General features: G+C 41.4%; 1 protein-coding gene across 3 annotated transcripts in view; it reads left to right on the top strand.

Annotated features, from left to right (window-relative positions):
• The window catches only part of LOC105474557 (dynein axonemal heavy chain 8), a 316,668-nt gene that overhangs the window by 8,614 nt on the left and 295,742 nt on the right, over positions 1–12,312 (top strand). For all 3 annotated transcript variants that reach the window (XM_011729344.2, XM_011729345.2, XM_011729346.2), the window contains exons 4-5: positions 6,204–6,288; positions 10,710–10,861. In XM_011729344.2, the coding sequence (XP_011727646.2) occupies positions 6,204–6,288; positions 10,710–10,861 (237 nt within the window). The remainder of the gene's footprint in view (positions 1–6,203; positions 6,289–10,709; positions 10,862–12,312) is intronic.

The following is a 12,312-nucleotide window of genomic DNA, read 5'->3' as shown; positions in this document are numbered from 1 at the left end:
GAGGATTGCTTGAGGCCAGGAGTTTGAGAGTAGCCTGGGCAACATGGCGAAACTCCTGTCTCTGCAAGAAACACAAAAATTGGTTGGGCGTGGTACACTGTACCTGTGGTCCCAGCTACTCAGGAGGCTGGGGTGGGAGGAACTCGTGAGCCTGGGAGGTGGAGGATGCGGTGAGTACTCCAGCCTGGCTGACAGAGTGAGATCTTGTCTAAAAAGAAAAAGATTAAAGTTGGAATTTTACTGACTAGAGGAGAAGATTTAGTTTATATAATTATAGCCAGTTGAATGGTATTTCTTTTTAAATTAAATTAAATTAATTTGTTTGTTTGGGACGGAGGCTCGCTCTGTTGCCAGGCTGGAGTGCAGTGGCGCAATCTCGACTCACTATTTAACCTTGACTTCTGGATTCTCCTGCCTCAGCCTCGTGAGTAGCTGGGACTACAGGCATGCGCCCCCATGCCCAGCTATTTTTAATTTTTTTGTATTTTTAGTAGAGATGGGGTTTCACCATGTTGGCCAGGATGGTCTCTAACTCCTGACCTCATGATCCGCCCACCTTGGCCTCCCAAAGTGCTGGTACAGGCCTGAGCCACTGCACCCGGCCCAGCTGAATGGTATTTCTAGTCAGGTTTACTGTTGTGGAGGAAGAAGAGAGGACTTAGCAACTAGAATTTTGGCTAAACTTCTAGCTTAGAATGATGTCAGAAGTTAGAGGCATAGTTGAGTGACGGTAGGTAATATTTTGCAAGTACAGATTATATGAACTACATATGCAAATCACTTGTAGAGAAAAACTGCATAAATAAGTCAGGGAACAGTGACTATTGTATGAGTATACGGTAGTAGAAATAGTGATGTGATTGCAGGTCAGGTTACCATATGTCTCAGTGTGCCAGGGACAGTTCTGGATTATACCTATTTTCCTGGCATGATTAACAGTACCTCCTGACACTATTAAAAGTTTTGGATGATAAATTGATGTGGTCACCCTAATTATAGTAATGTATGATACACTTGTGTCATAGCTTCCCTCCTCATAGCTCTGGTTCTAAGATAATTTTCAATAAAACTACCACTAGCTTCTTGGGCTTTTTCTCAACCCTAGGAGTGGACTGGGCTGGTATCCCAGAAAGACCAGTGAGCAGGTGCAGACTGCTGGTGAGCGGATTTTCTCACTGAATGCACTGGTGGGAGAGTTGGGGTGAGGTGGGATTGAGGTTGTCACCATGGGGGCCATATCCCCTGCTTTTATAGGGGTCATCAAACATGGGCAAAACTCTTTAGCTTGCTCTAGGAGCCAGGGTTATATGGAACAGTGCCTAAAAGAGCTACTCCCGGCCGGGTGCAGCAACTCACACCTGTAATCCAAGCCCTTTGGGAAACTGAGGTGGGCAAATCACTTGAGGTCGGGAAGTTCAAGACCAGCCTAACCAAAATAGTGAAACCTTGTCTCTACTAAAAATATAAAAATTAGCTGGGTGTGGTGGCATGTGCCTGTAGTCCCAGCTACTTGGGAGGTTAAGGCAGGAGGATCACTTGAACCCAGAGGTTGCAGTGAGCCGAGATTGCACCACCAGACTCCATCCTTGGCGATAGAGTGAGACTCCAACTCATATAATAATAATAATAATAGTAGTAATAATAAAGAGCTACCCCTTGCTTCATACAGTGCATTGCTAAATTCTGCAAAATTGTCTGCGCTTCATGTCGTCCAGTATCCTTATAAGAATATGGTCCTGGCAGTTCCCCGACAGTAGGAATGGGATTGCTCATTTTCTTGGTCCTGTTGTGTAGCTGTAATAGTTAGATGGGGATGTGATTGATGCAAAGACATCAATAGCTCTAAGCTATTATAATGACAAAGTATATAGAATTCATGGAGATGTGTACATAAAACAAGAGGTGTCACAGCAAGCAACTGGAAGTAAGTTGTGGTTTCCCAGGTCACCAAAGTTCCCTGCTGGAATTTACTGCTGTGGTCAAGGCTGGCTTCATGGATATATGGGCTGTGTAGTTACAGAGGCCCCTGTGCTTAGAATGTCACTGTGCTTGGTTTGATGATCTTTTGTCACCATTTTGAAGTTCTTGATCATTCTTTGGTAAATGTCTCTCATTTTCATTTTGCGCTGGGTTCATCAAATTCTGTAGCTGGTCCTGACTGTGGACAATGCCAACCAAATAGAAAGAGGATTTTCTTTGCCATTCTCAAGTTGGGTTTGTTTGTTTTAATGGTCTCCTTTCCCCAATGAGTTCTAGTTTCTGTGACGATTCTGGCTACATGTCTTTCTAGCCTTTCTAAGCAACTGATGCAAAACAACCTTATATGCATCCCTGAGATAATGACAATGAGAAGAAGGTGAGGCCAATTTCTAAAAAGTCATTTCTTAGTAGGCCCAGGCTTCAGTCCTGTCCCGAGGATCATTCCTGCATTTGGTTAAGGAGGAAGGAAGATAAGTGATCGATTTTGTTTCACCTGAAAATTGCTGGGCCACAAATTTGGATAACACCACAACTGGAATCCCTAAACCTTCTGCAAAGGGTATAGGCATAGGCATTGTGTCCTGATCACTGCCTTCATGAAAGGGTAACTGCTAGAACTAAGGTGGGGTGGGGGAGGTGGGCACCTGCAGTAATCCAACTTTAAGTATTTGCCATCTGGATTTCTGGGCTGGTATTCTCTGTCTGGAGGAATTCTTACTGGCTAGCATGCTACAGTAGCATGTGCCTACAAAGCCTTCTATTTGCTATTCCTGGGATATGTCTCAGACTTTGGGTCCATGTGGTTAGATTCTACTTTGAAGGTCATTATGGTCCAGGCCAGACACTGCTTAGGCTGCAAGGAATGGGAAATGCAGGCATTAAGGAAGAATCAAGCTGCCAAAGGTATTTCCTTAAAAGTTGCTTGTGAGTGTACAAAGCCATAGTGGAGGGAAAATCGTGTATCCAGTAGGGAAACCAGTGTCAAAATCTGAAAGATTAGAATGCTTATTTGGTTGTGGGGAAAAGGCAAGGACATATGATAGGTTGGATCAAGGTTGGTGACCACGTGAGTAAGGAGATGGAACAAGAAACAAGGGGTGGCATGATTTGGTGTGGTGCAGTTTAGGAAATTGGGGGTATATGGAAAAGTATTCTTTAGTTTTTTGTTTTTTATTTTTTTATTTTTATTTTTTTTGAGACGGAGTCTCCCTCTGTTACCCAGGCTGGAGTGCAGTGGTGCGATCTCAGCTCACTGTAACCTCCACCTCCCAGGCTCAAGCGATTCTCCTGCCTCAGCCTCCTGAGTAGCTGGAACTACGGGTGCATGCCACCACGCCCAGCTAATTTTTGTATTTTTAGAAGAGACAGGGTTTTGCCATCTTGGCCAGGCTGATCTCAAACTCCTGACCTCAAGGGATCCACCAGCCTTGACCTCCCAAAGGGCTGGGATTACAAGTGTGAGCCACCACGCTGGGCCTGGAAAAGTATTCTTTTAATGTGAAGCCTGGCGTGCAATCCAGGATGAAAGCAGCTCAGTAAAGGCACCACAAAAAAGTGGACAACAGATGGTATGATGGTTACTTTGTTTGCCTCTGGATCCATTCTCCCTTTGTCTCTGTCCTGCTCTGTGGCATAGAAAGCTGAATGCAATAGAATCTATCACGTGGGCTCTCTTGCTCTCCGGTTTCCACTTGGTTCAGCCACTGGGAGGCACAGCAGGAGATGGGAGGGCAGAAGGGGAGAGAAGCTCCCCACCTGGCCCTGTTCCTGACTGTGGTTGTCTGCTGCCATAGTTGTAGCTCCCTGAGCAGCCTGCATCTCCAGTTCTCAACCTGGCCCTAGTCATTCTGTTTCCTCTAGCTCTCAACTCTTTAGGCCTTGGGGGATCATGGGTTTCCTTTGTTGCTAGTCCCATTGTTGCTACTAGTGCTGCAGTTTCCTTTAATCCTGCTCTAGCCTCTAGAAATAGTCTTTTATTTTATAAACAAAATAGCCTTTTTATTTATAAAGTTTTGTCAAAAAACCCCTTTGGGTGTGAATTCTTTTCTTGCTAGGACCCTGACCAATACAGATGTTTCTGCAGCGTTGGCACTTTTACCCCTTCCCACTTTCCTGCCCCCTTCATTCAGCACTGCTCAAGATAATCTCTTTTCTGTCTTACTGGCAATGTTTTCCAGTGACTGGGTGGCAGGGTTGTGGTACTGTGGAAGGAGCACAGATTTGGACACCCAAGGCTGAAGTCCAATCCCAGGTTCTGTGCTGTGCTTGTATGTTTTGTGTCCTTCACTTACATATTTTTTTGTTTTCTTTTGAGACAGACTATCGCTCTTTTGCCCAGGCTGGAGTGCAGTGGTGTGATTATAGCTCACTGCAGCCTCAACCTCCTGGACTCAGGCCATCCTCCAACTTTAGCCTCCCAAGTAGCTGGGACCATTGGCACATACCACCATGCCCAGCTAAATTTTTTGGTATTTATATAGAGAGGAAATTTCGCCATGTTTCTCAGGCTGGTCTTGAACTCTTGGGCTCAAGCAATCTGCCCACCTGGGCCTCTCAAAGTGCTGGGATTACGGGGGTGAGACACCGAACCTGGCCTACTTAAATTCTTTTTACCTTAATTTTCTCTTCTGTAAGAAGGGTATAATAATGCCATTTTAACTAGGTGATCCTCAGATGAACTGTTGGTAAAATGCTATGTAATATAAGTGAATTTTTAATTCACAGTCATGATTTTGGTCCATGATCTCACATTTCCTTTGCTAGTCTCATGAGTACAATGTATCTAAAATGCAAGGATTCATTGCATTTGATATTTTGATGTCTTTTTATCCCAGTCATGTGCACTGCTTTTGAGAATTTGTGTGCTTTCACAGCTAAAGGGTCAGCAAGAAAGTACTGATGGAGCTGTGCAAGAAGAAGTATGTGGACAGCTTTTGTCCCTTTTAGGTGGTAATTATGTGAGACCCAGGTGTATACGGGAGGTGGAAGAGTAGAGAACTAAGGGCTAGAGTTACGCACATCTTGGTGGCTTTGTTTTATCTCCCAGGGTGATGGTTCTCAAATGTGGTCCCAGGACCAGTTGCATCAGCATCACCTAGAACCTGATAGGAATGCAAATCATTTTGTGTTTTTAAAAAGCCCTCTGTGTGATTTTCTGATGCACACTAACATTTGAGAACACTGTCCTAGGAGGAGTGACTTTGCTACACTTGGGATACTTCCCCTAGGCCGTCAGTATATTAAGAGATACTGTGGCTGGGTGGGGTGGCTCACACCTGTAATCCGGGCATTTTGGGAAGCCAAGGCTGGAGCATCACTTGGGGGTCAGGAGTTCAAGACCAGCCTGGCCAACATGGTGAAAACCCATTTAACTAAAAATACAAAAATTAGCTGGGCATGGTGGCAGAAGTCTGTAATCTCGGCTACTCGGAGACTGATGCCAGAGAATCTCTTGAACCTGGGAGGTAGAGGTTGCAGTGAGCCGAGATCGCACTCCAGCCTGGGTGACAGAGTGAAACTCTGTCTCAAAACAAGCAAACAAACAAACAAGCAAGCAAACAAACAAACAACTTCTGTATGGGAATTAGTGGGATTAGGTGAATGGGTATATGACTTTGTATTTCCCATAGGATATTTCAGGGCTTTTGTTTATGTTATCTATTTAGTTTTCTGTTTACTAAGATATTACACTGACTCCTAAGTAATTGAATAAAAACTTCATGCTCATAAATATGGAAGAATCTCAGTATAATAATTTGTTTTTACTTTAGTTTTGCTATAATATGGGTCAAATTACAATACCTAAAAACATAATTGCTCAAATAATTGGTCAACAACACAGTTAGTCAATAGGCAAATTTTCTGTTCCCCAAGTAAGCTTTTAAGAATAGTTTATCTTAATAATAATTCTCTTATTAAATATTAAATATTAAAATATTTACCTCAAGTTGGACTCACCTATTTACCCCATATGATTCCTTGGGGCAGGGTCAGGTAAGTGGCTGCCCAAAACTATATATGTAGATCATTAATGTAGGTTCAGAAATATATTTCAACCTATATTATATTGCACAGTAATTTTGGTGTTAAATTAGTTTGGGTTCTAAGCTTGCCTTTATGTATCTTTGAATAAACTCTTTGAGCTTCATCTTCTTCATCTACAAAATACCAAGAATTTTCCCTTAGTCATTTGACTGATTATCATTTTCTCTTTTATTTAACAGCTGGAAGCATTTACTAATTTTTTTGTGAAAGATGGTTGTAAGACACTGAAATTTTTGTACCAAGAAGGAGATGTACCTGGTATTGGTAAGAATTTTATGAGGGCAATGTGCCAGTAATTAGTTCATGCACGTTAAAGTGCAGCATACTTTTTCTCTTATACATAGATAATCTTTTATTTATAAAGAAAATGTTACCAGAAGTTTACGCATAAGAAATATAGTGCCTTAAGAACAACACATTCTCAGCCCAAATACATGTTTCAGGCCTTGCTATAATGTTTCAGGAGAAAATATCCTTATAGAAATCATTGACCTCTGCTGGGAATACACATTTTCATTAGAATTTAATTGCATTTTCCCCGAAACAGGTGGAGCCATTTTGTCCAGATGATTAGAAGTGGTGGTGAAACCACTCCAGAGCCCCGCAGCTGCCCCCTGCGGTCCTGTCGCAGCATCTTGTGCCTGCTGCAGCTGTCACTTGGAATAGCTGGGTTTCCCTACTGTGCATATTATGCCTGAACTAATTAACATGCTACCAGCTTGTTAAAACTTTGTTTTAATAACTAGATATGTGGGTTACTCTTTTGGTCTGAGACTACTCATCATCAGAGTCCTGTGGATTTACCTTCAACACATCCCTCCCATTGCTTCTTTCTCACTTGGTTCCTCTGCTGCCTCAGGCTAGGCCTTCCCTGGTGTTCCAGATTGAAAACCAGTATCTCTGTAATCAGATTCTCCCTCTGAAACCCGTACTGCTTATTCCTGCCAAATATATCTTTTATTGTTCCGCTATTTATTGGATTGGCTCCAGATCTCATTTATTCAAGGCCCGCTGTCATCTGGACACACAGTGCTTGTCTAGTCTGATCTCCTACTCTTCCAGATGTGAATTTGCTGCTCTCTTTAAGCCCCTCTTCATTGCTTTCTGCATATTAGAGTTATTTCTTTTCCCCTTCTCTGCTCTCCTGGCTTTTCCAGATTGCTTTTCTTCTCTCCACTCAGCATACCCTAGCCCCCTCCTTCAGAACACCTCCAACAGAGCCCTTCCCAGGGTGTTCCAACCCACAGCCATGGCTATTCTCCAGATTCCTGTCTCATTTACAGTATCCATGTAAATATAGTACTTGATTGTGTTCTTCTACCTTCCTCCAATTGTTTAATATTTAAGTCTTGCTTCTTTGACAAAATATGTAAACTCACAATTAGCAACTAGGTTGGCTTTGTGGATTTTCTGTCTCTCATGGTTCTTATCGTGGGAGGATTATTGTGTGGTCTGTATTTTTGTAACTTGTTAAAAATTAAAACAATAGCTGAAAATTGAAGAAAGATAAAATATCTATAATTAGAAGCAAAATACAGTCCCAATCAGTTGGAGAAAACACTGTTAATATTTCTCTATAACTGGTTTATATACATATTTTACAAAAATGGGGTCCAATTCTAGATATTATTCTATAGTGGCTGTTTAATTTTGATAATATTGTCTTCTTTATGCCAATAAGTACATTTATCCAATTAAAATGTTAACACTTGCATTTTATTTCATTAGGATGATATAACTGTAATTTTCCAAACTGATCTCTCAGTAGAATTTAGGTTGTTTACAACTTTTCACTCCCTGAAACAATGCCTCAGTGAATATTACTGAATACAAATCTATGTGGATTAGGAATAAATTTTAGGAGAAATTCTCAGAAGGGAAATTGCCAGAACAAAGGGTACACATATTTTTAATCATTATTTTTGCTACTTACGAAAGTACATTTATCAGTTTGGTAAATATTCATCTACATTTCTTTGTTGTTGTTGTTGTTGAAACAGAGTCTCACTCCGTCACCCAGGCTGGAGTGCAATGGTGCGATCTTGGCTCACTGCAGCCTCCGCCTCCCGGTTCAAGTGGTTTTCCTGCTTCAGCCTCCTGAGTAGCTGGGATTACAGGCACACACCACTGCGCCCGGCTAGTGTTTTGTATTTTTAGTAGAGACGGGTTTTCGCCATGTTGGCCGGGCTTGTCTTGAACTCCTGGCCTCAGGTGATCCACCTGCCTCAGCCTCCCAAAGTGCTGAGATTTCATAGGTATGAGCCACCACACCCAGCCTACATTTCTTTCTTATATGCATGTGTTAACATATAAATGCTTATTATCAGCTAAAAATGTGGTTATATAATACATTTTATTCTTGACTTGGTGTTTGCATTTGACAGGGTAGCCTAGATATTTTTTTATGTCATTATATAAAGATTTATCTCATTCAAAAAATTTGGTATAATGTAACATTCCATTATACAGCTGCATTGTGATTTTAGAAATCATTCCCTATTGATGGTCACATCTCTCCTCTTCATCAGGAAAACTCAAGCTTGTCTTATGTCTTATCAGCCAGAACTGTGTCACATGGCTACCCTGGGGGCCAGGGAGGCTGAGAGAGCAGTTTTCTTTCTAGGGATGTACACAATGGGACAAAGTCAGGTTCTCTTAGCAAAGAAAAAGGGGAGGGTAGTAAATCCCTGTGCAGTCTCGATAAATGGGCATTTGGGCTCTTATATTGCTACATACCATGTATCACTGTTCTTAGGCTGCAAGCAACAGAAATAGATCTGGCTTATATGAGCAGAAAACGGTGTTTTGGGAGGCGGAAGGTGGATAACAAAATTTAGAACCAGTTGAACAATCAGGTCTTGGAAAGGACAAGAATAGAGCATTTCCACAGATTTCAGGGCAGTTTCTGTAGTATTCATCAGTAGACTTCCATCTCTCAAATCCCTTTTTTTCTTTGTGTGTATTTATTCAAGGTTTATATTCTTGCAGAGTCTAATTAGTCTAGTTCTTACATGCCCACCTCTACGGAGCCCTGGCACTGGTATCCTCCAGAATCACAGGGCAGGAGGAATCTCCCAACCCCCCAAAAAAGAAAGGCTGGGCAGACAAAACATTTCTGTGGCTTTGTGATGTGGATATTCTATTTCTTTCTTTCCTTTTTTTTTTTTTTTTTTGAGATGGGGTCTCACTAGGTTGCCCAGGCTGGAGTGCAGTGGCATGATGATGGCTTATTGCAGTCTTGACCTCCCAGGCTCAAGTGATTCTCCCGCCTCAGCCTCCCGAGTAGTTGGGACTACAAGCACATGCCACCACACCTGGCTAATTTTAAAAAATTATTTGTATTGACAAGGTCTTGCTGTGTTGCCCAGGTTGGTCTCAAACTCCCGGGTTCGAGCAATCCTCCTGCCTTGGCCTCCTAAAGTGCTGGGATTATAGGTGTGAGACACTGCACCTGGCCGATTTTCTATTTCTTTTATTACATTTTAAATTGGCTATTGCTGCAAATAGAAGGCTGTTGATTTTTGCAAATTAACATTGTGACCAACTATCTAACATAATTCTCATATTTTTAATAGTTTTTCTAATTAAAAAAGATTGATAATTAAATGTTTAATTTTCATTGAAATTAGTTCAAGGAAGGATTTAATAGAAGGTGGATACAATGAGTGTATTTAGTACAGGAACTGGACCTTCTTGGGGAAGTCAATGAAGGCTTCCTGCGAGAGTGGCATTTCCGCTGAGATCTGAAAGATGAGTAGGAATTTGGTAGGTAAAAGGTTGGGGATGGGATAGGAGAACAGCTTGTGTAAGGCCCTGAGGCCAGGCCAAAAGGGACAGACATACAGAGTTCAGAGAAAGGTACCCAGAGGAGGCTGCAATTTAAGATGCAGTTATTGGCTGGGCACGGTGGTTCACGCCTATAATCCCAGCACTTTGGGAGGCTGAGCCAGGCAGATCACTTGAGGTAAGGAATTTGAGACTAGCCTGGCAAACATCGTAAAACCCTGTCTCTACTAAAACTACAAAAAATTAGCCAGGCATGATGGCGCGTGCCTGTAATCCCAGCTACTTGGGAGGCTAAGGCACAAGAATCACTTGAACTTGGGAGGCGGAGGTTGCAGTGAACTGAGATTGTGCCACTGCACTCCAGCCTGGGAGACAGAGCAAGACTCCATCTAAAAAAAAAAAAGGGAAAAAGATGCAATTATTGGGCAGGCATGGTGACTCACACCTGTAATCCCAGCACTTTGGGAGGCCGAGGCAGGTGGATCACCTGAGGTCGGGAGTTTGAGACCAGCCTGGCCAACATAGTGAAACCCCGTCTCTAGGAAAAAAATACAAAAATTAGCCGGATGTGGTAGCACACGCTTGTAGTGCCAGCTACTCAGGACGCTGAGCCAGGAGAATGGCTTGAAGGGAGGTGGAGGTTGCAGTGAGCTGAGATCTCACCACTGCACTCCAGCCTGGGCAACAGAGCGAGACTTTGTCTCAAAAAAAAAAAAAAAAAAAAAAAGATGCAATTATTGACATCTTCTAGTAGACCCCCCCAAAAAATTATTCTATGACCATATTGAAAACTTCTTACAATAAAGTAAAAGAGGAAACAATGGTGTAAAAGCCACAGTAACTTATCTCATTTGACTTGTTATGTGATGATATGCTAAGTTCTTGACTTTTGTTTTCAGAATGCGGTCGAACTATTCCTGGAGCAACTAAAGGGGCAAAAATGATGAAATTGTATATAGACAATGCAGCCCCGGATAAACTAAAAGGACTGTGCATATTTTTCGTTCGTTGCCGTAATGATGTTGCTATAAATATTAAAACTGTTCAAGAGGTATGTTTAAAAATTTCCGCAAATACATAGTTAAACACTGAATATATTTTCATAGTCATGCTTTACTTTGCTTTCCCTTTTTAAATATAGGACTGAATTGAGTTCCAAGAAAATAAATGTATTTATATATTCAAAGAAATTGACTGTAATAGAGCTTAGTTATATTGATACTTTAGATACTGCTTTTAATTTCATGAAAATTTCATTTCTTGATGGTGTGCAAATAATTTTTATCCTCCCATTCACTAGGAAGACATTTAATTTTGTTGATGCAAAATACTAGTTACTTTATTTAACTTCCTCTTCACTCAATATTTTAGCTCTCTTATCGTTTTAAAAGAAGAAGAGAGAGTTGTCCTAGAGCCTGGACATTGCTAACCTAGTTCTGGGAAGGCAGGATGATGGAATGGGAAAAGCAATAATTTTAGCTGTATAGACCCAAATTTGCCTCTTAGCTTCACCACTGACTAATCACTTAAGTGTATCCTCTGGAAAGTTGCTCATCCTTTCTGAGACTTAGGTCTCTACATTCTTAAATTGGGAATAATAGTACACACCTGACAGGATTGTAGTGACACTAAATGATAGTAAAAACAAATTCTTATTATATTGCCTGACATACAGTAGGCTTTCCACAAGTTCTCTTTGTTATTCTTAGAGAGTCTTAATACCTTTTACAATGGGAAAGGGAACTGAAGTCTAATCTTGTTCCTTTTCTGTTATGATAAAAGAGAGCTTATTTAGCTTGGTTTAAGATTTTAGGTTGGCAGTTATTTTTCCCTGACCCCTTGTAAATATTTCATGGTATTTCTTGTGGATGATGAGAGCACTCCTGTTGGTGTAATTCATAGGTAATCTGCCTTTTTTTCTTTCTGTTTGCTTTTGCTCTTTGTCTTCAAAGTCCTGTAGTTTCATCACAATGCCTCTATGTATGGATATTTCCTCAATTTGTCTTCCATTTCATTAATTCTTTCTTCAACTTATCCATGATTTCATCCATTCATTTTTATAATTTATCTTTTGTTTTAGCTCAGTTATATGTGCATGTAAAGAGAGAAAGAGTCCTTTTATGAAATAGTATAAGTCTTTCATAACTGAAAAACTGACTTCTATTCTCTGGAAGCAACTATTAAACCCTTTTAATGGATTCTTTTATTTACCTGTATGTCTCTAAATAATATGCTCTGATTGCTCCTTTTGTCAATTTAGACATTATCTGTGGCCAGTCACGGTGGCTCACACCTGTAATCCTGGCACTTTGGGAGGCTGAGGCAGGCAGATTGCCTGAGCTCAGGAGTTCGAGACCACCCTGGGCAACAGAGTGAAACGCCGTCTCTACTAAAATACAAAAAATAGCTGGGTGTGGTGGTGCACTCCTGTGGTCCCAGCTACTCGGGAGGCTGAGGGATGAGAATCGCTTGAGCCCCGGAGGCAGAGGTTGCAGTGAGCTG

Source organism: Macaca nemestrina, chromosome 5 (assembly GCF_043159975.1).
Source record: "Macaca nemestrina isolate mMacNem1 chromosome 5, mMacNem.hap1, whole genome shotgun sequence".
Taxonomy (NCBI): domain Eukaryota; kingdom Metazoa; phylum Chordata; class Mammalia; order Primates; family Cercopithecidae; genus Macaca; species Macaca nemestrina.
The sequence above is the reverse complement of the archived record's forward strand: the minus strand, read 5'-3'. Positions and strand labels throughout refer to the sequence as shown.